Source organism: Primulina eburnea, chromosome 3 (genome assembly GCF_022965805.1).
Source record: "Primulina eburnea isolate SZY01 chromosome 3, ASM2296580v1, whole genome shotgun sequence".
NCBI classification, from domain to species: domain Eukaryota; kingdom Viridiplantae; phylum Streptophyta; class Magnoliopsida; order Lamiales; family Gesneriaceae; genus Primulina; species Primulina eburnea.
Window position 1 is genome coordinate 4,126,150 of NC_133103.1, and position 24,636 is coordinate 4,150,785.

The window sequence follows — 24,636 nt, forward strand, 5'->3', positions numbered from 1 at the left end:
GAAAATATTAGAGAGTAGAATTAGAATGAAAATATGTGTACATATTTTTGGATATTTATAGAATAGAATTGAAACTAGCCCTTAAATGGATTTTTTTATAATTTAATCCGAATTAATTAAAAAACTTAAAAATTATTTACAACGATATGAAAAACAAAAAGTATTAAAAAAAATAAAAACAAACCGTTACAAAACTGAAAAAATTAAAAAAAAATTCATAACACGTGGGGCCTGCTTAATAAAAAAATTTAAAACAAAAAAAGAGGAAGTTGGTGAAAAATCCTCAATCATAATATATCTTTGGGTTCATTCCCTACCCGCAAAATTGTGGTACTATGTCATACAAAATGTGGTACACTTCATGTGGAAATGTGGTACACTTCATGTGAAAATGTGGTACACTTCATGTGAAAATGTGGTACTAAAAAAGTACCTAGGGACTGAACATAAAAAAAACGGCGGCTGAGGACTGAAAACCAATTTCTCGACCAAAGAACACGTGGGGCCCGCCTGAGGCGGCTGCCCCATACATTTATGACGCGTGCATATACTTTAATTTATAAAAAAAAAATCGAGAGAGGGGCGTTCAAACAATTGAATGCCCCTCTTTCTCTTGTACCGAGAGGGTTGTTAAATGAGTGTTATCATACTTATTTAACACCCTCATTGTGAGTGCTTTTACCGGACAGAGTTGTCGCAAGTCTCATATGTGACATGTAACAGTGCAGTAACGTTTTTTTTTTTCAAAAAAAAAAGGTAAAAAGGAATCCAAAAAAAACCCTGAGTAAAAGAAGAAAAAACATGATTAAAAAATACTGAACTCAAACTCGTGAAGAACTTGGAAGTATAAACATTAAATGAAATGTACCTCAACTAGTCAAAATCATTAAAAAGAAAATCCCACGAATGAATACAACGTAAATCCTAAATTTCATTCAATCTTTGTTCATGCAAATCAGCCATCGTCAACTTTTATGTGGCCCACAGAATCATTAGAATCGTCAAAAAAAGATAATATGAAGGTTTTGTTTGGATGTAATAATCCAATATTATCAAATGTATGATTGTAATTTTATGTATAGATTATTTATCTAATATCAGTTAAATTATTAACTATTTATCGTACCCAATCAAATTATCAAAAAAAAATTTATAATATTATCTTTCATGTTTTTATTTTCATTTTTAATAATTATTTTATAGATAAAAAAAATATAATTTTGTGGTTTTATCTAAAATTTAATCAAATAAAAAAAACATATTATTATTTATTCAATAATAATTCATATTCTACTCAAATATTTTAATAAACATAATATTATTTATATATACAATATCATCAAATTTTATCAACCCAAGCACCATAACATATTATAATATTTTAGCATAAAATTTAAAAAATATATCAAAACTTTTTATAGGGTACTTTCTTCTATAAAAAAAATCATTTATTTATATCTACATATCTAAAAGAGAGAATATTTCGTTTTTGGCCAGTTCCCTGCAAGTTGCCAGTTGCTCCCATTACACGTGGCTAACATGCATCTCTCCACATATGCACCGATAGACATCTCCACAGGGATATCACGTCTCCACCACACCATACAGCTGCCGGTTACAATGAGTTTTGCTTCCTTCGTCGTCTCTTCGTTTTCCCCGTCTTCATTTGTTTTGGTGCCTTGTTTTCGCCTTTCCCCCACTGCAGTGAGGAAAGTTCAACGAAAACAGTTTGCTTGGTGCGTGCTCGTGGCCTTCTTCTTCCTGTTTATTAGTGTTACCTCTGCTGCGTGGCTTCTCCTTTCTTGGCATCGGTGAGCCTCTACTGTGTTTTCAGTTCATCCATCTTTCTCTGTTTTCTTATCCTGCTTTTCCTTCATCCATACTCCCGTCTGGAACGAACAGCCTACGTTAAAAAAAAGGGCTTGCTTGGTTTGCTCTCTGCGACTTCGTGCTTCCATTTTCTCGTTGCTCCGTCTGCTGCGGCGCATTTCCCTTCTCAAGGCTGGTAAGACTCTACTGTTTTCTGCTTTCTCCCCTTCTCCCTGTGCACTCATCTTTATATCTTGGTTTCGTTCTTCTTCTTCTTCTCTTATTATGTCTCCCCGTTCCCTTAGATTTGCTCCGCCTTTGTTATGCCCGCTTCCTTGTTCCGGTTCTCGTTCGTTTGCTACGCTCTCGTTATCATTGTTCCTTCCCCTTTTATTTTACCTCGGTTTTCCCTTTTCCCCTCCCTGCGAGCTCATCTTGTGATCTTGGGTTTATTTTTCTTCTTCTCTTATTTTGTTTTCCTGTTTTTTTGCGTTATTCCGCCTTTGATTCATTCCCTTCCTTGTTCTGATATTCGTTCGTTTGCTTTACTCCCTTTGCCGTTGTCCCTTCCCCTTTTACCTTACCTCGTTTTTTTTCCCCTACTGCAGCACATCATTTACAGGGAAAAAGGGTTGGCTTATCCCTCTCGCCATCGGTAAGCTCGTACGCTTTGTTCTTTTATATTTTCTCCCGCCTTTCCTTGTCTTGTTCTTCTGTGTACTCTCTGAACCTTTGGCTTGCCTACTAAACAACTACCTGGAGTAGGAAACAAAAAAAAAAAGAGTTCATGCAGCATTTTGCAATGAACATATGTTCAACTAATATCAAAGCACATAGTCTAACATTTACTCATTTGCTATTTTGCTTACACATCTAAATTACAGACTTCTTCATGTAAAAAAACAGTCTTCTGCACCAAATCGAAAAGGCTTAAGCCGACTGTTGACTACTGCAAATATAAGCTAACGAATATCTTCGAAAGCAAAAAAAAAAAAAAGGTAACCATACTTGGGTCTCTACTAATGATATGCTATACATATAAAAACATGTTTAAACCCATACATTAAATAAAACAAAAAAACTATTACTATTTTATTTAGCGCACAATGGTTGTGTACTTGTGTAGCTTCTCGACATAACTCTACTTCTTTTTCTCCGCCCAACATCCCGCCGCAACATCATCGCATAAGACTAAAACTACCACAGTCTACATATAAACTCCACAACCACAGTTAATTAACACATCAAAATATTTACGGAACAAATGACTTAAAGTTACAACTGCATGCGTATATTACGCATTAAAGGTAGCGTTTTCTCCATACTGAAACCAAGAGTCCTCGTTCGCTGTCTGAACTTGATCCTCCGTGTTATCCTCGAACAAATCAAACTCCTACTGATGGTGAACATGGACAGCGAACTCTGAAACCGTGGCCTGTTGGTAAAGCCATGAAATCTGGTCCTCGAGGAACTTCACCTACTGTATGGTTTCCTCAAGCATGGAAATCGTTACCATTTTCGAGCCTCCGAGTGCCAGGCTCTGCATAGGCTTGAACCCGTTGCTTACGTTGTGGCGGTTCTGCCTTCTCGCCACTCTTTGTTGGTGTGGATAACTTCAAGGTGGCAACCCGTCGAGCTTCACCTCGCTCTTCCTCCTGATACTCTCTTCCTTGCCAATGTTGTCAAGGGAAGTGGATTCGGTTGTTGTGCTCAGGTTAGCTATATGCACGATATCGTTGTGCAGGTGGTCTCTTGGTGCTATCATGTTTGAAATGCTTGTGGGATATCCACCCTTCTATTCTGACGGTCCTAAGTCAACTTGTAGGAAGGTATGGTTTTGGTTTGCTTTTCTAACGTGTCAAACTGCATGAGAGTAATTGGGCTACTGCGGTAAATATGAAATCAAAGTGTACGTCTCTCCTGGGCTCCTACTATTGTGGTATCAAAAGTGTTTTTTGGAACTCTGTTATGGGTCCATTTGCATGCTTCACTCAAGAGTATTCAAGTGTTAACTTTTTATCAGTTACAAAGGTTACTTGAGGAAATTTCTTCTCCTTTTTTATCTTATGTTTTGGTGATGAGTTTTTTATCTTATGTTTTGGTGATGAGTTATTGATCGAGGATGGAGTTGTAGCTAGAAAGCTCTAAAATAATCATATTTATTAGTTCTTACTGCTATTTTCTTCGGTGGATATTGTGGTTTCAAACTTCAATTCAAAGGTATCTGGAATCTTTAATCTTTCTTATACTTAGCCCAAACTGGTTTATAATTAGAACGCTTATTAGGAGTATTGGCTAAATTTGCAAATAGTGAACTGGAGAACACATTTGAAATTCCCAGAGGAAGCTAAACTTTCTTTAGCAGCAAAAGATCTGATAAGCAAATTACTTTGTAGTGTCAACCAGAGGCTCGGTTCAAATGGAGCGGAAGAAATAAAGGTGTTTTGATGCATGCTTTCTGCTATATTTTTTGATCACCCACCTAAGTTTATGGCAAATCATTTACTTTGGGTACCCATTTAGGCTCATGCTTGGTTTAACGGAATTAACTAGGACAGCATTTATCTTATGGAAGCTGCATTTCTTCCATAAGTCAATGATGAGTTGGATACCCAAAATTTTGAAAAGTTTGAAGAGGCATTGACTTCTCTTGACTTGAACATTACATTAGTTTCTGAAAATTGTTGATGTTTTGGGAGATGTATCAATAATTTTGATTTTTATGTTTTGGCTACAGGCTGAAAACCAATCTCGTACTTCATCAAAATCGGGCGCATGGAGAAAGGTCGTTATGCTGTCAGATTTGGAAAAGAAACCTATATTTAGTTTAAAGTTAAGATGTTTAAACTTTGCAAAACAAGGTTTGCGTATGATGTGGCAGTGCCTAATGGCTAATGACACTAATATTATTTTTTGTTTTTCCTCGTACTACCCTGAAAAATTGTATCCTCTTTAACGAAAGGCTTATTTATATTATGTGAAACAGTGAACAGCTCTAATCATATTCATTCCTTATACTTAGTGGAGTCACACAAACTATTATATAAACGCTTGCGTGTAATGGGGATGCCCAAAACTCGATTCTGCCGATTTCCAAAACTCGATTCAGCCCTCTACAGACAATCTTAAATACCAACCAATTTCACCAAATCAATCATATACATTAAATGAATAACAAATTCTTTATATTTTGTTATCGAAAATGTTTAATAGTATATATGTGTAAATATATTATGAACTTTATGTTAATACAAGCTCCAAACAATTTTTATTCATTTATTTTAATTTTTTTTACTGGATCATCATTGTTATCTCTTATTCAGTTGTCTTATTTTTTATTTTTAATCTCATGTTTATACTTTATATGCCGTTAATATTCATCGTTTCAGTACAGATAGAACATAAAAAAATATTATGTTTATGATGTTTTTAGCTTTAAAATTTACGGTAATATCTACATAAATATAAACACATAATTATTTATTCTGAAAAAAAAAAATATACTCATATTTTATACTGTTAACTTGGGTACGACACCTCAAGAATTGAGGTGCCCAAACCTAGTATATTTGAAAATGCGAAAAGACAACTCATTGAAAACAATAGCAATTTTAATATATATGAACTTATTCTTTTTAAGAGCAATATATATACTAATCGCAAGTCAATAACGAGGTCTGCCATTTCCGCTGCATATTAAAACCCAATTTCCGGCCGCCATTTCTCCTTCAAAACCCTAACCGTCTCAGAATGGCTTCCATTCAATCGACAGCAATCAACGGCGCTGCCACCGAAGAAGCGGCCGAAAACATAGAGGAGCTTACAGTCGAAGAAGAAACCGAAAACTTTGATGGTGAGGAAGACGCTTCAACCGAGGCAACGGATGCCGTGGAAAGTCCGGGATTGAATGAAAAGGAGAAGGAATTAGCCGAATTGAAGGCGAAGTGGCCTGGATGGCCGGGTTATTCGGTATTTAGGGTAGTGGTTCCAGTGCTGAAGGTGGGCGGTATTATTGGGCGGAAAGGAGATATCATTAAGAAGCTCGTTGAGGATACGCGAGCTAGAATTCGTATTCTCGATGGACCTGCCACCTCTCCCGATCGCATTGTAATGTCCTTTCAACTCCCTCTCTGTACTCGCACGCTGAAATAAATGTGAATGCAGTCATTTTTTGGCATATTGGGTTTTTGTCTCTATTGGTTTTGTGAGTCGGTAAAATTGGGGCCTTTTCTGATCCATGGGGATCATTTCATTTCTTTTCCACTTTTTGTAGTAATCTGAGGATAATTTCACTTCTTTATAAGATTTTTAGTGTTTCCAAGAAATCTGGACATTATTATGGGCACTACTTTTGGTAGTTGGGAGATTTAGTTCCCTTGCGACCGTTGGTTTCGTGCGATGAGTCTGAAATTCTTTTAAGGCTTCAATGTGCATTTAATGTAATCTCTCCACTGCTTTCAATCTTATTTTGATCGTGTTCTCAAATTACATATGACAAACTTCAGGAGAAGGGGGCATGAACAATAATTAGTAGTAGCTAAGAGCTGACCTACATAATTGTAAAGATCCGCTTAAGAGCTTCGGTTAGTGAAGCTTTAACTTGTCCTTTGTGACGTTCTGAAGATACTTTTGGTTCTGTAAAGGGATTACTCTACATGACAATATCCATGGCAAACAGGTGTTCAATGCGAGGAATTAATAGCTGCAAAAATATAAATTTCTCTATTATTGATAGATGGCTCATTATCATTTGAGTGCTTTCATTTATAATTTGCACGAGCAGTTTGAAATGTTTTCCTATCAACATAGATAACAAAGGAATAATATTTTCCATGCTGGGTTATGACTGTTCATTCTTGGTTAACCTAGTATTTTTTCCCTGTCTAGTGGTCTTTTACAGTTTATTTTAAATTTTTTATTTTTAATGAAATCGAGTGTTACGTTTTCTGAATACCTGCTGATAGAAATATACATTTCTATGTGTTTGAAGCATCGCGAAATGTGTTCAAAATTATCATGTTTTACCATTTTTATCTTCTAAGACAGTTGATTACACAGGATGGCTTGTTATTTCTCTACTCGTTTTAACTTCTTATTTATTCATGTTGTGCGGGTCGTAAAAGCACAGTGATTTTGTAGATTTAACAAACTGTAGCAAGAAAAATTCTTCAGATGAAGAAACTGAAAGAAACTTTTCTTTGGGTGCTTCGTTTGTATCAGTATGCAAATATGGTAATCTTAGTTACTTGTCTTTGCCTTTAATTAAAGCTTTACCTGATAATAAGTATTCATGTCGACCTATCAGTTACTTATTTCGCCCGTTATAATAAAATTCTGTCATTGTTGTGATTTGTGAATTATTTGTTGAATGAATGCACTCTGAGTTTGATGGTCTGTTATTAGTGTTCTTTTTCGAGGTTTCTTTTCCCTCTTATTATTCTGGTTTCTATATTTGAAAACTCCAGTCTATCATTGTTGGTTTTAGTTTATTTTACCAACCTAACTGACTATGGATTTGGTATCATGTTTTTCAGGTTTTGATATCTGGGAAAGAAGAACCAGAAGCAGGAGTGCCGCCAGCTATGGATGCCATAATAAGAATCTTCAAGCGTGTCAACGGACTACTCGAGGATGATGGTGATGGAAAACCCCTTGGTTCTACTGGTGCTGCATTTTGTTCGTTTCGTTTGTTGGTGGCATCGACACAGGCCATTAGTTTAATAGGAAAGCAAGGCTCTGTCATCAAGTCTATTCAAGAAAGCACTGGTGCTACCATCCGGGTGCTTTCTAGTGGTATTGTGACTTAGTTTTTTTTACGTTTATTCCTGTTGCTTTAATGATTTTTCTTATTAAGCTTCCCAAACAGTCTCTGGACTCTGATTGTTCTCAAGGATTGCATCCACAATGCACTCCTCTTGATTCTACAACTATTACTTCGGGTCCCTTAAGCTTTATGATAGGAAATATTCTTTCCTTGCACTCCGTTTTATGAGCGCATAACGATTTAAAGACATGCATGACATACGCAGCCTTAATTGGTCAATTATAGATATTGATCAGTCAGATAAAAAAAGATAAAATAATTTTTTTCCCTTAAAAGGATAATTTGATCTCAACTGGAAAATCTATATCCCAGTTATATTTGTCTTGTAATCATTTTCTTATGATCAACTCCAGAAAATTTTCCACTTTGTGATGAATGACATGGTACTCTATATTTTTTGTTGATTGCAGATGAATTGCCTGTTTATGCTAGTTCCGAAGAAAGGGTTGTTGATTTACAAGGAGAAGCTGTCAAAGTCCTGAAAGGCTTGGAAGCTGTGGTGGGTCATTTGAGAAAGTTTTTGGTGGATCACACAGTTCTTCCTTTATTTGAGAAGAGTGTAAGTTCCTGGTAGGTTTTGTGGTTTCTTGCGATCATGAGACTATAGTGAGAATGTTACTTCTTTTGCAGTATAATGCTCCCGCGACTCAGGAACGACAAGTAGAATCTTGGACTGAGAAGACGTCACTGCATACTACCCCGCAAACGACGCTAGGCTCCGATTACTCTGTTTCTCTAAAGCGGGATTCACTCTTCCTTGACCGTGAAAGCCAACTGGAATCCCGTTTGAATGCGTCCAGACTTTCAGTGTATGGAGCAGATCATGGACTTGGAAATCGTTCTTCAGCAATAGGACATTCTGGTGGACCTATTGTCACTCAGGTTTGCAAATGGACTTGTGAATATTACTTCTGTTTATTTAATTTTAGCACTTGTACGCTATTTGCTAGAATCGACTGCGAGGTTGTCAGACTCTTGCACTATTTCTCCCTCTAACTATGCCTCGTTGATTCCTTGTCGCAGGTTGCACAGACAATGCAAGTACCACTTGCTTATGCAGAGGATATAATTGGAGTTCAGGGAGCAAATATTGATTACATTAGACGCACTAGTGGTGCCATTCTTACTGTGCAAGAGAGTAGGGGATTGCCTGATGAAATCACCGTGGAGATAAAAGGCACCTCTTCACAAGTTCAAGTAGCCCAGCAACTTATTCAGGTGAGTGTCTCTTCAGTTTTTTCGTCGCCTTTTTTATGTCTCTGATCATCATCATAAACTCAGGGGTGCTTCACCCTTCAAGTTCATGGACCAAATTAGGGATTAGAAACCAAGTTGATGTTAATGAATAGTGTTGTTTGATAACAATCTGGTTTGAGTATTGCGTTGAAGTAATAAAACAGTAACAAAAGGAAATACTGTTTATACAAATGGCCTCCATTCTTAATATAATTAAAGATTAAATAGAGGTTGAATTAGAGATTAATATCAACGTTACCGTATGTTATGCAGGACTTCACCAGTGGTCACCGAGAGCAACTTCTGGGGAGCTATGGCAAGCTTGAATCCAGTTTACGACATTCCTACTCTCAGTTAGGTAGCAGTTCTTACTCGTCATCGTTAACTGGGCAACCTTATTCTAGCCATGGATCATCAGGTGCTGGTGGTTATAGTAGCTTCAGGCTGTGATGTGTTAGCTCGAGTGGTCTCAATTAGGCGAAAGCTCGTACTCTTCCTCGTCTTTTGCATAATTACCATACTGCTGCTGCGGATCTTTGTGTTGGAGGTTGAGATTGCTTTATTTTATGATTTGCTCAGCTCGAGCGTGAGTTCGTTAAGTAGTCCTTTCAGATAATCTGTCTATGTCACCTCTAAAATGTAAAGCAGGATCGAACATGGATAAAGAGAATAGTTGTTACTTGTAGTTTGCTATATGGGTTTACTTTATATAATGCTTTTTGCAACTTCAAAAATTGAGCTAGGGTGGGGGTGCAAATAAGTGAGTTGAGTTGAGCTCTAGTATTATACTACTCAAGTTCGACTCGATTTAAAATTTATAAGCTCAAACTTCATCGAATATTACATTTCAAGCTCGAGTTTGACTTGTGAGAATATCACGTTACTCCTGCTCATGTTCATAACGAGCTCGAAAAGCTCAAAAATATTTGTAGAATAATAGAACTCAACATTGTGCTTGAAAATTAACATAATTCAATCAACTCGACTCTCATGTTATTGGAGTATAAATAGTTAAAAGCCGAAATTGAACGAATATTGTGCTACTATAATTCTATTCCGGTCAAATCAAGATAATTTAGACCGAGATTCTTACCAGCTGCTTGCACCCCTAGGTTATCTATGTGCGCATTATCCTCATGATAGGATGGGTGACCAAGATTTGTCCATACATATATAAGGATCCACTTTTTTTTTTTGAAATTGTATGTGTAACAAGATCTTACCCGTTGATATGAAAGGAGGGTAGTGACTACATAGGTAGGATCTCATCTACCGGTTAGAGGATGCGAGTAAGCAAGACAATGTGCAACGGGTTACAAGTCAAATTCTGGGTTTACTGAGTAGGCTTTCCGTTAGGCATCATTTAAACATTCAAATATAATATCAGTGTGCCGTCTGCCCTATGTCAGGTTTACACGAGCTGATCAAATAGTGTGTCGCTGTGAAGTACACTTTGAAAGAAGCTCTCATTTTAGCATCAATTTTGATCTCCAATTATTCTGTCAATGGGGTAGAGTGAATTTAGTTTATTTGTGCGCGCGCGCGTGGGTAATAAGATGGGGAAGAGTTTTTAAACATTTTTAACATTAAACTATTATTGACGTAAAAAGTAAGAGTAGGTCTCATGTAAGACCGTCTCACGGACCTCAATCTGTGAGACGGGTCAACCCTACCTATATTTACAATAAAAAGTAATACCCTTAGCATAAAAAGTAATACTTTTTCATGGATTATCCAAATAAAGATCCGTCTCACAAAATACGATCCGTGAGACCGTCTCACACAAGTTTTTGTCAAAAAGTAATTAGCTTTGCATGTAAAATATAATAGAAATTTTGGATGTAATAAATTTTGATTCATACTAATAACATATCTATCATATTTTTAAAAAAATAGTTGCCCGATCAAATAGCTTATTCTTCACAATAATGGACCACTATTTTTTCCCCAAAATATTATGAAGTGAACGCCCTAGGGTCAAGATCCAAATAATATTTTAAGAATTTTTATAACATTTTTGTATCCCAATACTTCAATATTATCCACACGAAGAACGAGTCAAACGCATCCTAAAACTCTTTGATCGTATTCCAGTTCAATAATTCAACAGCACTCCAGGAAGTTGGTATTCTCTTGGGCCTGTGGAAACCTAGCTAGGGTGGCTGGAGCAGCCGTCCACAAGAGAGTCTTCTAAAATTTTAATCTAGCTTTATAAATTCTATAGCCAATTTATGCCACAAATTAAATTTCTCATTTCATTAAAATTTTTAAATCCCCGTCACAATCCATATACGCACAAAAAATTGGTATCTCAATCATTGTAATGGAATTTAAATAATGATAATAAAAACTTGAGGGTAAAGCAAAGTAACTTTTAGTTTCAGTTCACAACATAGAAACGAAAATAAAGAATGGGTGAAGACTTTCGGAGTACAGATATGATCAAAAGCATGCAAAACTCTCAACACTTCGACCAAATGAAAGTTGATTTGGCTGGAACATTTCCTTTCACTAGTTCAAATGTATGTATTATGAAAAAACTTACAGCTGTGGTTCAAAAGGCAAAGTGGTTAAAAGGATGAATTGTGGGCAGGGAAAAGCTAAAAAATAAAAACACGGAGCTCAAGGGGGACGTGTTGATCTCGTATACACATCAAATGATTCTAACAATCGAGCATTCTACACTAAATCTGTGTACCTATAGATTTTTTTGAAATGTAATGTACAGATGGAGTTGCTGGCAATCTATAATTAACAAAGAATTAGGAGGTAATTTCAAGAAGAGTTGCCTTCTGTACATTGAAAACTTGAATTATCTAAATTTGTATCAAGTTCAAGCAAAGGTTTTAGTATACTTTCTACCTGATGGCTCTGTAAATTGGCCTCTTCAACAATCATGGATAAAGCACGCTTGCAAATCTCCTCATCTCGAAATGCCAGAGTCCACCTTCCATCTACCAAAGCTTTTGATTTCACTTTTTCGTTGTTGATATAGTTACTGGTGTCTGAGAAAGGGAATGAGGATGGTCGGATTTGAAGGTGTAACCACTTCAAATGTTTATCATCTATTCTGGGCTGTCATGGGGTAAAACATACGTCTCAAATGTTGTGATTTGTGAATGAATAATCTGAAAATATACGTTGAAACTTGGATGTAAAAATTAGTTTCAAGAGTAAATTTTCTCTAGCGTAGCATGTAGCGACTGGAAACGAATCTTCCAATATAAGTAGTTTGGTAGAAATTAATAATGCGCAAAAGCAATACTCACATTACATCCAGCTAACGGGGCTACAACTCGGACAACTCCATAACCTTGTTTCATGGGTAATTCCTCTGCAAGAACGAGCCACCCCGAGCTTCCCATAGTGACCGACAGAAAACAAAAATGGCGCTCTTTTCCCCTTTCAAATGAGATTCTACATGGCAAAGCGTCCACTGCAGAAGGTTGACAAACATTTTTAAAAGACAAGTATAATATCATGCATAGATTGGTGATCTTTTACCGAGCGAGTGTAAAAATTCATGAGAACTAGAAAGCAATAAAACGACAATTGTATAAAAACAATAATAAAACAAGTAAACAAAGGTTTAAAAATACCAAGATTAATCTCGGTGCTTGGCTTGGGTCCTGGTGGATTTACACCAGAATTCTTTGCTCTAGATTCTGCTGAAACTTCAGCTCCGGAGAACAGAGTAGGTTGATCTAGCAAAACTCTCCCAAGAGAGAAAATGTGGAGATGATGAAGCAGTACATATACCTGGGTAGGGGAGAAATATACTTACCGTCAAATGGAAAACATTAAAATGCATTCCATTGACAATCGAGAATTCCTTTTTTTTATGTAAGAAACGATGACAATCGACAATTCCATGTGCATTTAGCACAGGAGAGCAGAATTATGTTCTCATAATATTTAACGGCAATGTAATAATAAAAGCTTTTTCTCGAGCACAACCTTCACAGTCTCGCACATTCTTTCACCAGCAGCAAATGATGATTCACCGGAAGTAAGCTCTGTCAACACAAGAGATGAATCATTTAAGATGACTGGTTACAAAAGGAAAAACATTTAAACATGCTACGTGCAGTGTGGATAGGTATTCTAATATTTTAAATTTGCGAAAGCATGAGAGAAGATGATACCATTGGAGACAGAGTTCTGACGTGGAAAAAGTATAGACTTCGGATATTTTCGAGGAGAAGACGACTCAATAGCTACAAGAAACAACTGTGTTATCCAACATGTTTCAAAAATTCATGACAAACGTTCCTCTATTAAAGCATGAAAAACAACAAACCTCTTTTGCACTTTCTCCATTCATCACAAAGAACTGTCACCAACATATCAGACCAAGTTCCTCTTGTCTCCTCTAGAACACGATTACTGCAATTGTGGAGTGAGTCCTAGGCAAAAAAGAACATCTTCAATTTCCATACAGGAAACTAATATTGTCAGTAAATGCAGCTTAATATGGAGCACAAACAGAAATCAGAGGATTGCAGCACATTTCTCGGTTTATACTGCAACATGTTAACAAAGATCTGAAGAACAAAATGCTTGGAAATACAAATATCAACGCAACATTAATGAAACAAAAATTTAGGCACAGTCAAGAGGCTTTTAATCTCCACTAGTCATGGATCCATGAGGCAATATAAGTAAGATACTTCACAGGTGAAACTACATCATTTAAATAAGAGTCCAGATGGCATACACAATTTGATTTCCTTCAAAAATGACTTACTTTGAGCAACCTAAGATGACTTCTGTTAAACTCTCTCTCACTATGAGGTAGCAACTGTCGCAAAAGCCAACCACCATCCCACAACGTTTCTGCAGATATCATTGACCTGCAGAAGAGCCCGACCAGTGTATCGAGTACCTAAAATAAGAAATTCAGATTCTAGAACATTACTTCAACACAGGAAAACAGAGCTAAAACCGAATGAAAGCCATTCCTGATTGACGATCATCCTCATGTACCGTACATATTGATGGGATTCAGCTTTTTACTTGCTTTATTTACCCAGTTGACATGTTTTGAGTTTTTTGCACCAAACTCCCTGTGAAATTTCGAAATTACACTTCTCAGACATCTTAGGTCTTAATATTTTATAAAAGTTGCACGAACATCCCTGCATCAACTGAAAGTCAAGCGAGTTGAAATATTTTGATGATATATCATTGAACAGTTATCAACATGAATAGCGAACAAAACGGCCTAGAAAGAAAACTCAACTTTCTACAAATCATAATTCAGACTGGCTGGACTAATTCGAAAGTTATCTATCCTAACCGGACACTACCGGTTGTTGTATTCGTGTCATCCAATTCAATCTAGCAAAGTCCAGTTAGCATACATAACGTTCGAACTAGTCTAGCGGACCTGAAATATGAATTGTACAAAATTGAGTTTTTTTCCTAGCCGTTTTACTAGCCGGTCATTTGGACTAATGGTCTATGAGATATCATTAAAATACTTCAACTCACCAGATTTTCAGCCGGCGCAGAGAATTCGTGCAACTTTTATAAAATGTTAAGTCTAAGATGTCTATTTAATTTTCACCGGAAAAAAAAAGTGAATTTTCTATATTTCACAGGAGAGTCTGGTACAAAAAACTTGATATGCTTTTTTATGGTTTCAACAGTTATTTGGCCACATAATTAAAAACACCAACATACAAAAACATAAGTTATCATTGCCCTAGAGGAGTGCATATGCATTTGAGAAGGTCTGACTGGGCTAAAAAAAATTCCTTTGCATGTTCTCAAACAACTTTAAAGCTTTGAGAGTGCATATGCATTTGAGAAGTCTATCTGGGCGAAAAAAATTATTGAGAGTACGGTCGCAGAACAGTCGGTCATTGCAGGTCGTTACTAGTTCTAATCCTTGCACTTTCTCTTTCTATGAGCCGATACAGTTGCATGCAAGACAACGAGATCTATTTTATCCTCGGCCCACTACTTATTCAAAAAACAAGATGATGTCCTCTTTGATTTTAGAGGAATATTTCAAATAGCCCTGCAGTGACTTACTTTGGCACTGCAACTACATTCTGAACGAGGCCATTAAAAGTTAGCATTATCGCCTAGGTTAACAGCCAAATAAGTTATTAGCAATCCTTTTGAGCTAGTTTCAATTGATTGAACCAAATAAGATAATGGGAACCAATTCCACTCTGGATTCTGTACATGAAAGTAGTGAATGAGAAAAAAAAAAGCAAGTAGGAATAAGGGTAAAAAAGATTAGGAGTGAGGAGTTTCCAGAACAAAATAGTTGTTCTCTAGCCAATCACGATGACATCATCATAGGCTCCCTGATACTCATCTTATCTGGATACGGTACAAAAATTTCCTGAATAGAAATTATAAACACCATAAAGCTAATTGAACTTATGAGCCTTTTGATATATCACCACATAGATCACATACATCTATATTACATAAGTAACTATCAACATGGGAGGATAACCTGTAGTGACTTTCTTTGATTGCTAAACCGCACCAAATTTTCTTCTCCAAAATGTCAATTCCACATGATCTATAACATCTATCATATATTGTTAAGAGATCCAGCAATTACTCTGGGCCTCTGAAATTCCCCATAGTAACTTATTTTTACGAGGGGATAAAACATAACAAACTAAAACTTGAACACAAAATTTATTGTGAAATTTTTTTTCCCTGAGAAACGATATTCAATATAAGATAAAAAGGATAGGGTTTACAAAAAAAAAGAACAAGATATCCGCAAGTACGTTAAAAGCAAAAAATAAAAACAATCTAAACACAACATCCTCAAATGAAATTTCAATCTCTAACCAGATCTGAAATAAATAAATGTAAAAAATCTGAAGGTTTTCTTTGTCCACACTGTAGCTCTAAATCTATCCCAACACTCGTCAGTCGATTCCGCTAAGCTTTCGAAGATCCTTCTGTCACGTTCCAAACAAAACGATCAGAAGATACAACAGACTACCATGCTCCAAAAAATACCGCTCCTCTTAAAATCGTAAATTAGTTACGATCATACCGCTCCTATTGTAATAGGGAAAGACTCTGAAGAATCCCCTTCCCAAATCCTGAGGTCAGTAGCACCCACCTCCACCCTAACATTGTCTAAGAACCTCACAAAGAAAAATCTCTTATGAAGCATAGATCCTAGGATAAAGAAAAATTGGAACTATGAACATTTTCATCTAAGAACCTAATAATGGGTTGATTATGAAGCAAAGAAATCTGAAACAAGGTTAGATAATGGCCTTTAAACGAAGAAACTCCCCCCACTTGTCCTCCCAAAAACTAATGATATCCCCCCTTAATCACCAACCTCACAAGAAATGAAAAACCAGGTAAATTCGGGAGATAAATTTCCAAGAGCTTCTAAAGGTAACATTCCTAGCTAATCCAACATCTCATCCATTCTATTTTAATGACCTTTTTCCACAACGAATCTTTCCCCACCGAGCATCTCCGCCACCATTTCCTCAAAGTGCCTTATTGATCAAACAAATATTCCCAATCCCCAAGCCCTTTCTATTTTTCAGTATGTAGACATGTTCCCACGTGGCCAAATGACAATGTAAGCCTCTATCAGCTCCGTCCCATAAAAAGTCTCCCATTACCTTCTCCATAACCGCTGCCACACCTTTTGGTACTTTAAAAAGAGACATGTACATTGGAAGGTCACTCGACAACGCCAAGATCAAAGTTAATCGGCTCCCTTGATAAAAACGTTTTCTTCCAGCTAGCTAACTTCTTTAACAACTTAAACACGATGTCTTCCCAAAACTTCGCTTCCGTAGAATTTCCCTCTAATGGAACCCCTAAATATTTAATAGGTCAATCCTCCTTCCTATACCCTATTTCTACAGCCAACCCTCTGAATCGACTTCTGTACAATTAATTCCCAACAACGCGCTCGTGTCCAAGTTGATCTTTAAACCCGACATCTGACAAAATGAATTCAAATATAAAACAAATTTACGCAAATGTCTCTCAGTCTTAACAAAAAACAAATTATCATCCGCAAATTGAATATGTAATACCTCTACTTTCTCTCTAACAATTTCCAATCCCTGAACCCCGTTCCTTGCCTTTGCCTTATCCACCAATCTGCCTAGCATGTCTATAACTAGATTGAACATGAAAGTGGACCCCCTTGCGTCAGACCTCTCCCCCCTTGAATTTGTCCCTCGTTCCTTGACTTCGCCTTATCCACCAATCTCGATAGAACTCCTGTCTAAAGAAAGAGAAAATATCCGTCCAACCCCCTAAGAACAAAAATCTGTCTAATCTACAGCAGATCGGCGTATCCCTGAAATTAGACCAAGTGTACTTAGCATTCAAATGGGTGGATCATGCAGCTCTAGTTCATTTATCAAACACAACATGTTCGCTTTTATAGATGAACAATTCAATTTTTCACTCAAGGATCTCACGACACTGAAGTCCCCTCTCAAACACCACATGTCACCACAAATTAACCTTAGCCTCGCCAATTCATCCCAAAATAATGTTCTTTCTCTTGGTCTTACATAGATCATACACTGCTGAAACCACCATTTGATGTCACCATTCATTACAATTTCAATCGAAACCGAGAACTACCCAAAAAAGTTTTACTCACACAAAAATGTAATGTATTTTATATAATAAAATAATATTATTAACTAAGAGCCACTCGTAATGACTACCTTTGATCTCCAAAATACAACATATATTTCCTTCAAAGGCCCATTTCTCATAATACCTTTATTTTTATGAGAAAACAAAACATAACAAAATAAAAAGTTCAACTACAAAAGTTAATGCGAAAAATTCATTCCAACATAATTAATTAATTATATTTATGCAAAAAATTACTTAAATTGCGGTCATTACCATAATCTAAAGTGCAAACACAGTTTAAGGGAGGTGTATTCAACCTTGGAAATTTAATTAGTTTTATTGGCTTTTGTAGAGTTCAAAAGTCTAGAGGTATTGAACATAGACTTTTATAAACTCTATAAAAGTTTTGTGGTATCCAAATTAGATTTTTCTAGAGTCATGAAAAGTATAGTGGTATTCAAACTTGACTTTTTAAATAAAATCTATAGGTATCCAATATTTCCATAGATTTATAATGTATCTAATATAATTCTCTATGTACAAACTTTAAAACTCTAGGTACAACTATAAAAACTCAAAAATTGTCTTCTACTCACCCTAGAGATTTTGGTAGACTTTTAATAGAATAAAAAACAGTGTTTTCTCATTCTCACCCATATATCTCTCTTTCTCACTCAAAAGACGGTGTTTTCTCCCCTCTAAAGACAAATCGAGGGTTTCTACAAATTTCAAAGGTATGAATCTTTTCTTGAATCGTTATTGATTTGATAAAAAAATATATTATGATTTCAATATATTCAAATCATGGTGTGTTGATCCACGAATCTGAGAGAAAAAAAGATGGCGCTATTTGAAAGAACACTTGAAAATGTATCATCCCATCTGCATACTAGAACGACAAAGATTTGAAAAGATATGAGAAGCTTTTTGGTCGTTGGTATACTAATTTCTTGGAGGGAAATAACGTCGGGGCCACTGGACATTACTCGACCAGGGGAAAATATCTGGTTTTCTATCTTCTCAATAATTCTCAACGATTGTAATTACGGATGGGAAAATAAAATGGGATTCATATGTTATAGTTCGTCTTATGTTAGGATATTTTATATTTCAAATAATTATGTGAAATTTTGATAGTAACAATTTTTATGTCATATCATTTGATAGTAACAATTTTTATGTCCTATCAGTTTTTGAATGATAGTAACAATTTTTATGTCCTATCTTTCAATCTTAGCGGATGATTTCACCGTGGTCAGGAATTAGGATATAAAAATCTATTTTAATTTTATATGCATCTATATCTTGGAAGGTGAGGAGGAAATGCATCATATGACGAGGCTTTGTTTTCTTAAAATAAATTTTTATATGCATCTATATCTTGCTCACCACCTTCCAAAATATAATGGCATATGGATGTGGAGTGACGTTGATCATATTCACAATAACGAACCTTAGATTTTTTCATAAAAAACTGCTTAAAATTTATCAAATTTCATAATTTTAATTTTGTTAAATTGAATTGTGATTTATTTCATATATTAAACATATTTACTTTTTAAATAAATAAATTTATTTCAAAGTGAAGATGTTATTTATGTTAAATAATTACTAGTTCAAAGAAATAATATATATTGAAATTTTGATTTTGTTAAATTGAATTGTAATTTTTTTGGAAAAAGTCTAAAAGTCTACAAATATCTATCAAAATCTTACAAAAAGTCTACAAAACTCCATGGAATTATATTTACAAATCTGTGAGATTCTACAAAAGTCAATAAAAATCTACCAAATCCATGAAAATCTATCATTTAAAAAAGTCATTGAAAGTCATTAAATCTCTACATTGAATACACCCCACTAAAAGATGCAACAAATTTAAAACTTAAAATGATTCGATAGATTACACGTCGAGTGCATACCCCAAACCTATGAACGCGAGGGCTAGCTTCAACCTCTGGGCATCCACATGAAACTCCATAGTGATCCTGCAGATTGAGATTGAATTAAATCACATCATGCTTTTATGAGTAACTTGCTTGAACTATGATCATAAAATTGAACGTGCTTAACACAAAATTAAAACAATTGAAGTTCAAAACCCCGGAAATTGTAAAAGAAAACAATGCAAGTACGATATCTACAATAGTTAACAACTTTAATCAATTGCTTCAAATGACAATTCATGACATTTCGCAACTTGTAAACATGAAGTGAATAGCATTTCAAGAGGTCTACATGAGAAAATAATAGAACTTGCAATTAAATCCAATCTGATATCACACAAATTAAAAATGTGATGTTTTCAAGGCCAGAAACATTAGGGGGTGATGCCAGCAACAGCAGATGCAAAAGAACAAGTACCCTCAACTTTTGCAGATAGAAATCAAGGCCACTACTGATGCCATCTTTGACCAGACTACTGGAAGAAAAGAGTCGTTCTTCACCAGAATCTTCCCCAACTAAGGCCCGCTGTAAGCACAAGAAAAGCAGTACTCTCCATCAACCAATGGAATTGACATAATGTTGGTTCAAACAAAAAAATGATCAGCATATAAAAAGTACACCAAAATAAACATCATAGCTTCATTTCAAAACTCTAAACAAGCATGACAAATGCCCGAATTACACAGAAATAGTGTGGAAAAAAACAAGTTTCGACACATGCAACCTTGTATTACCTTCTCTGAAAAGTATAAACAGCATTTTATAAACTTCCTAGCCATTTTCCATGGGGAGATAGTCATTGGAAAAAGCATTCACTTACTTCTTGCCTTCTAAAATATAAATACATATACATATATATAACTAAAGGAAGATTTTAACCTTCCCTTCTTATACAAATACCCTTTCCCTTAAAGTTTCCCTTTTAACTGCACAATGACTTCCAAATATATTTTTTAATTCTTTCTATAAAACACAGTTTCATCCAATTTTCTTTTCTCCAAACATGGCAATGAAAAAGTCTCAAGACCACATACCAGCAGCTGCTTCTTATGCTGCTTGCGTTGTGGAAGTATGCCAAGAGCATCTACCGTCGATTCATCCAGTTCTGCAGGTGCACAAATTACTTCAAAAGTCATGCTTGAATTTAAAGGTTTCCCAATGAATTTGAAATCCTTCACTTACATCATGTGGTTTTAAATTGAATGAACTTTTAGCCAATGAAAATCATAAGTTTCAATTACTGCCAAATAATCCATCATTTTTTAGTTTTCTGAAAACTTTTTACTATATCCAAAATAGTGGATTAAAATTAGGTACTTAAATCAATAGGAAAACAACTCAACCCATTATAATATAAGTACATTGTATGTGAGCATCAGGTGAGCAAAACGATAAGATTTTCTATAGAACCTTTAGTCTGCAATAAGGTAGCAAGCACACTTAAAGAGCCTGAAACTTGAACATCATTGCCACTGCTAACAAAAGAAAGCAAAGCCTCCCTGCAAGATTTGTTATAACAGTAAGAATACTTAAATTTGCACATTCTCGGGCTGTTATAAACGCAAGCTAAATGAATTAGCTTTATCTTAGCCACGAGGCATACAATTTTATGCAACTAAGCATTTTACAAATAATTTCATAATTCGTCAGAGTAATCGATTTCAAGTGAAATATTTCGATGTTACAGCCCCAAAAACTGCAACCCTAGAAGCATGTAGTCAACAAAAGAATTATGAGAAACTCAAATCAACACCAAGCTCAAGGAGGAACGTTACGGGGTGGAAGGATAACAAATAGCTGTTATATTGTTCTACTAGGTATTCTCCTAACCTAATTCGAGGTAACAGATTTCAAGCAAATAATTTATCAAATTGCTTTCTCACATCATGGAGAAAACAGAGGTCAAAACTGGAGCTGATGTTGAAACACATCAGCGACGACAACACCCGAGTGAAAAGCCATTTGACAATTCAACAAACTATAATAGCTAATAAATGCAAACTATAACAGCTAATATATGCATGTTACATATAAGACGAAAGCTATTATAAGGAAAATATGAAATTGAATGAGATCAAGTGATCAACAGCATTAACTACCTAGGAGTACATGATGTACTGCAATCTTGCGCCAAGGTAGTACCATTTTCTGGATGGCTTTGCGAAGAACTAGATGTTGGAATTGTAACTAGCAAACTTCCATCATCAGACTCTGAACTGTGGATATTAGCATTAGAATTTTGATAAGAGTTTGAAGAATGGTGTTCCAACTTATAACCATTGATTTTAGCCACAACATCTTCAGTGAAATTCTCTGTACGACACAGAAGAGCAGCAGCTACAGTGTTTGCTAGATCTTTGATTTTGACTATGCGCAAAATGCAACAAAGTAAATATAAAGCAGTGACAGCACCGATTCTTGTCTCCTGAATTTACATTCAGAGAATCATAATAAACATCTTTGCTATAAAAAAGGTAAAAAAAACTAACATGAGGTAAGGAAAATGAAAAAATGAGAAACACGAGCATACATTGACAGTTTCAATCCTCAAAGAAGGAAGAACTAACGGAAATATCAATAGCTTCAAAATGTTGTCCATTATTAATCTCCCAACATCAGGAATCCCAGCAGAGACAACATCGCTGATGTAATAGAGATTGTCCTCAATCTCATCGACTGCAGTAAGGATAGAAGATCTTGACTCTGGCCCCATATTCCTATATTTGGGAAAATATCCATTCCAGTTAATAATGAAATAAAAACCTTGAAGTGAGAAAACGGTATTTCACAACTTACTTAGAAGCATCTGAAACCAAATGATTCAAATTGCTGCATTGATCTCTAAAAAATTTGATCAAGTTCAAGAAATAAATCTCATGAGGAGCCCTTGATATAAACCTATTTACAGCATCATCTCCAACTGAAAATCAACAAAATATATGGTTTATGTAGTTTTGGGTCATGTTCTACCGGTTTGCAAGTTACAAAGGCTAAAGAGCAGAGACTCACCATGATAAATATTAAGCGTTAATGCACGCACAGCAGTTCGAATCATGCTCTCTTCATGGAAAGCAAAACGTATCGCGTCAACATAGAGTGGGAAAGAAACAATCTCATCCTAAATTCAAAAAATTATAATAAACGATCAAAAGAAGAGCATAACAGCAAGTTAATTATTTGTCCATTTAAAGTAAAAACATTGTTCACCAAGTAGTAAGCTCCCAGCCAGGTTTGCCATAGCATATAACTAGCAAAGCTAAAATGCGTGAATAAAACATCTTAAGTGTAAGCAACATTCAAAATAAAACCTTTATTATTGAAGAAGTTGTATTTTTATCCACTTTCTCAAGTCTGCTAATTTTTCATTTTGATGCTTATGATTTCCTCGATTTTATTATACATATATAAAATCTGAGAACTCAAAATATATTATGCTCCAAAGCAATTCTGTTCGCATGTCCAAGGAATAACGATAATCCAAACTCCCTTATAACCTAATAATCGTGCCAAAACAATTAAAACAAAAAGGAAAAACAAAAAGCGGGTTTGATAAAAAAATCCAGTGATGGTGATAGGATACGCTAACTGAACTTACATCATGCATCTTGACAAGAAGAGAAATGGTGTCCTTATTCAACTTTATGCTTATTGCCCTGTCAGTGCATAAGCAATCGAACAAAGAATTAAAAATGTCAGAGATCCATACAGCGCGTCGATAGAAATTACAACATATTGAATTAAATAAATGACATACACAAAAAAAAAAAACTGAATTATGAAGCAAACCTTAAAAAAGATATGTAATAAGACAATAGCTCTTCATTTCGGAAGTCAAATGAATAAGTAATAAGGTCGTTCACATGTTCATTGCTAAACATATAATCTGCAAAGTTGTCATAGAGATCATTAATCAGAGATATTTAAAAAAAAGCGGATTAAAAAATTTGGTTGCTCAAACCTTACATATTGAATGTTCACTTTTAAGGTTCTGGATCATAATACTCATTGTTTGCAAAAGCTGGACTGAAATTATCACAGTTTTACTGATTTTTAATATGCGTACAAACTCGCCCAAAACCTGCTTCTCCATAAAAAGCCTAATGAAAAAACAAGAAGGATCAGGAATTGAGTTAAAAAGAAAGTGGCCATAAGCAGTTTAAGCATTATTGGCTTATCAAATAACAAAAGCATTTGAATCCTACTCAAAAAAGGCAGCATCGTGTTGGTCACCATAAGTAATCAACTCTGCAACAGATCTCAATGCCTCAATCACAAAGTCCTGCACAAGAATCCAGATTGGAGTTCAAATGAAACATGCTCCCAAAACACGATAAAATTATAATATCCATAATGCATTGATACTCTAGCCCCCCAAGTTCCAGCAAGACAAAGAAGTTACCTTGTTAACCTCGTTTACAATTTGAACTTTCATCAACTGATCGACTAAGTATCTACACACGAGATCAAGTAAATTTTAGACCTCAAAATAGTAATGATGTGCAAAAGAAAATGAACGCACGGTACATAATTTGAACAAAAAGCTTGGGTACCACACATAACTCATTTCCTGGGAGAATTCGTACGTAGCAAGAGATAATCACCATAATTGGTACAAAATAAAAGCTACCTGAGTTCATCTAAAGAGAATCGATCCCGGGATCTCCAAAAGGAAGACCACATCCTCTCAAGAGCCAGCGATCACAGCTTTTTTATTCTTCTTTGCATCAAAATTCATCCTCAATATCCCCTACATACTTCAATTAGCATATCAGTTTCCTATTATGCTTATTTTCCTAAGCAAATTATTGATTTCACCGAGCGCCTACTCTTGTCACGGGAACCTGTCAACGCGACAGACAATTTCCCTATATCGAAGCTAGCGGATAAATATTTTAGGGTTTGCGTTCGCCGAATTTTCCGCCGGTAATCGAAATCGGCGACGAGAAAGAGAGAATATACGAGAGGATTTTGGAGGCAGAGATGGCAATTCGGGATAATATTTTGGTCGGGTTTTAAAAAATCGAGTAGGATCCTAGACAGAGAAATTGGAGGCATGCGTAGGTGTGCTCCGGCCGAGGCCACCTGTCAAAATTTGTTATATAATTTCAAATTATGGACATAATTTATTTACATCATAATAAGTTTTTTGGGATATGTTAATGTATATATATTGAATTTTTTAAATAAGTAATCAGTTATAAAAATAA

The 24,636-nt window shown here is 35.4% G+C and overlaps 2 protein-coding genes and 1 long non-coding RNA gene across 5 annotated transcripts; 2 read left to right on the top strand and 1 right to left on the bottom strand.

The window, feature by feature from the left end:
• The first annotated feature begins 1,459 nt into the window (after window positions 1–1,459).
• LOC140825503 (uncharacterized) lies at window positions 1,460–4,731 on the top strand. Of its 2 annotated transcripts, none has more exons than XR_012116675.1 (4): window positions 1,460–1,811; window positions 1,903–2,005; window positions 2,418–4,248; window positions 4,547–4,731. It is a non-coding gene; the product is annotated as an uncharacterized lncRNA (long non-coding RNA). The 2 variants fall into 2 exon arrangements; XR_012116676.1 differs by lacking the exon at window positions 4,547–4,731 and adding an exon at window positions 4,333–4,521.
• Window positions 4,732–5,466: 735 nt separating this feature from the next.
• LOC140825505 (RNA-binding KH domain-containing protein PEPPER-like) lies at window positions 5,467–9,582 on the top strand. Its single transcript, XM_073187338.1, has 6 exons — window positions 5,467–5,916; window positions 7,344–7,602; window positions 8,044–8,192; window positions 8,264–8,515; window positions 8,657–8,851; window positions 9,143–9,582. Exons 1-6 carry the CDS (start codon window positions 5,560–5,562, stop codon window positions 9,317–9,319), a joined length of 1,389 nt encoding a protein of 462 aa, XP_073043439.1. The 5' UTR covers window positions 5,467–5,559; the 3' UTR covers window positions 9,320–9,582.
• A 1,645-nt stretch (window positions 9,583–11,227) lies between these two features.
• Window positions 11,228–24,265, bottom strand: LOC140825504 (protein TRANSPARENT TESTA 9-like). 2 transcript variants are annotated; one of them, XM_073187336.1, is made up of 21 exons: window positions 24,057–24,265; window positions 23,829–23,880; window positions 23,632–23,708; window positions 23,393–23,526; window positions 23,216–23,312; window positions 23,025–23,082; window positions 22,439–22,547; window positions 22,226–22,349; window positions 21,960–22,146; window positions 21,529–21,854; window positions 20,840–20,928; window positions 20,464–20,534; window positions 19,847–19,954; window positions 19,405–19,470; window positions 13,617–13,754; window positions 13,170–13,275; window positions 13,015–13,086; window positions 12,827–12,885; window positions 12,469–12,628; window positions 12,139–12,305; window positions 11,228–11,944 (listed from the first exon to the last, which is right to left on the bottom strand). In XM_073187336.1, the coding sequence occupies exons 1-21, from the start codon at window positions 24,107–24,109 to the stop codon at window positions 11,645–11,647; spliced, it is 2,553 nt and encodes an 850-aa protein (XP_073043437.1). In that variant the 5' UTR covers window positions 24,110–24,265; the 3' UTR covers window positions 11,228–11,644. The 2 variants fall into 2 exon arrangements, with proteins under 2 accessions (XP_073043437.1, XP_073043438.1); XM_073187337.1 differs by lacking the exons at window positions 23,829–23,880; window positions 24,057–24,265 and having other exon boundaries at window positions 23,388–23,526; window positions 23,632–23,709.
• Window positions 24,266–24,636: the final 371 nt, after the last annotated feature.

What these genes read in the sequence shown, in the direction of transcription:
- LOC140825505 (XM_073187338.1), top strand. Translation starts at nt 5,560, where the DNA reads ATGGCTTCCATTCAATCGACAGCAATCAACGGCGCTGCCACCGAAGAA. An exon ending in CCACCTCTCCCGATCGCATT is followed by an intron (nt 5,917 to 7,343) that starts GTAATGTCCTTT and finishes CATGTTTTTCAG; the next exon opens with GTTTTGATATCTGGGAAAGA. An exon ending in TTCCTTTATTTGAGAAGAGT is followed by an intron (nt 8,193 to 8,263) that starts GTAAGTTCCTGG and finishes CTTCTTTTGCAG; the next exon opens with TATAATGCTCCCGCGACTCA.
- LOC140825504 (XM_073187336.1), bottom strand. Translation starts at nt 24,109, where the DNA reads ATGTGGTCTTCCTTTTGGAGATCCCGGGATCGATTCTCTTTAGATGAA. An exon ending in CACGATGCTGCCTTTTTTGA is followed by an intron (nt 23,527 to 23,631) that starts GTAGGATTCAAA and finishes TTTTTTCATTAG; the next exon opens with GCTTTTTATGGAGAAGCAGG. An exon ending in GAATGTGCGAGACTGTGAAG is followed by an intron (nt 12,629 to 12,826) that starts GTTGTGCTCGAG and finishes TCCCCTACCCAG; the next exon opens with GTATATGTACTGCTTCATCA.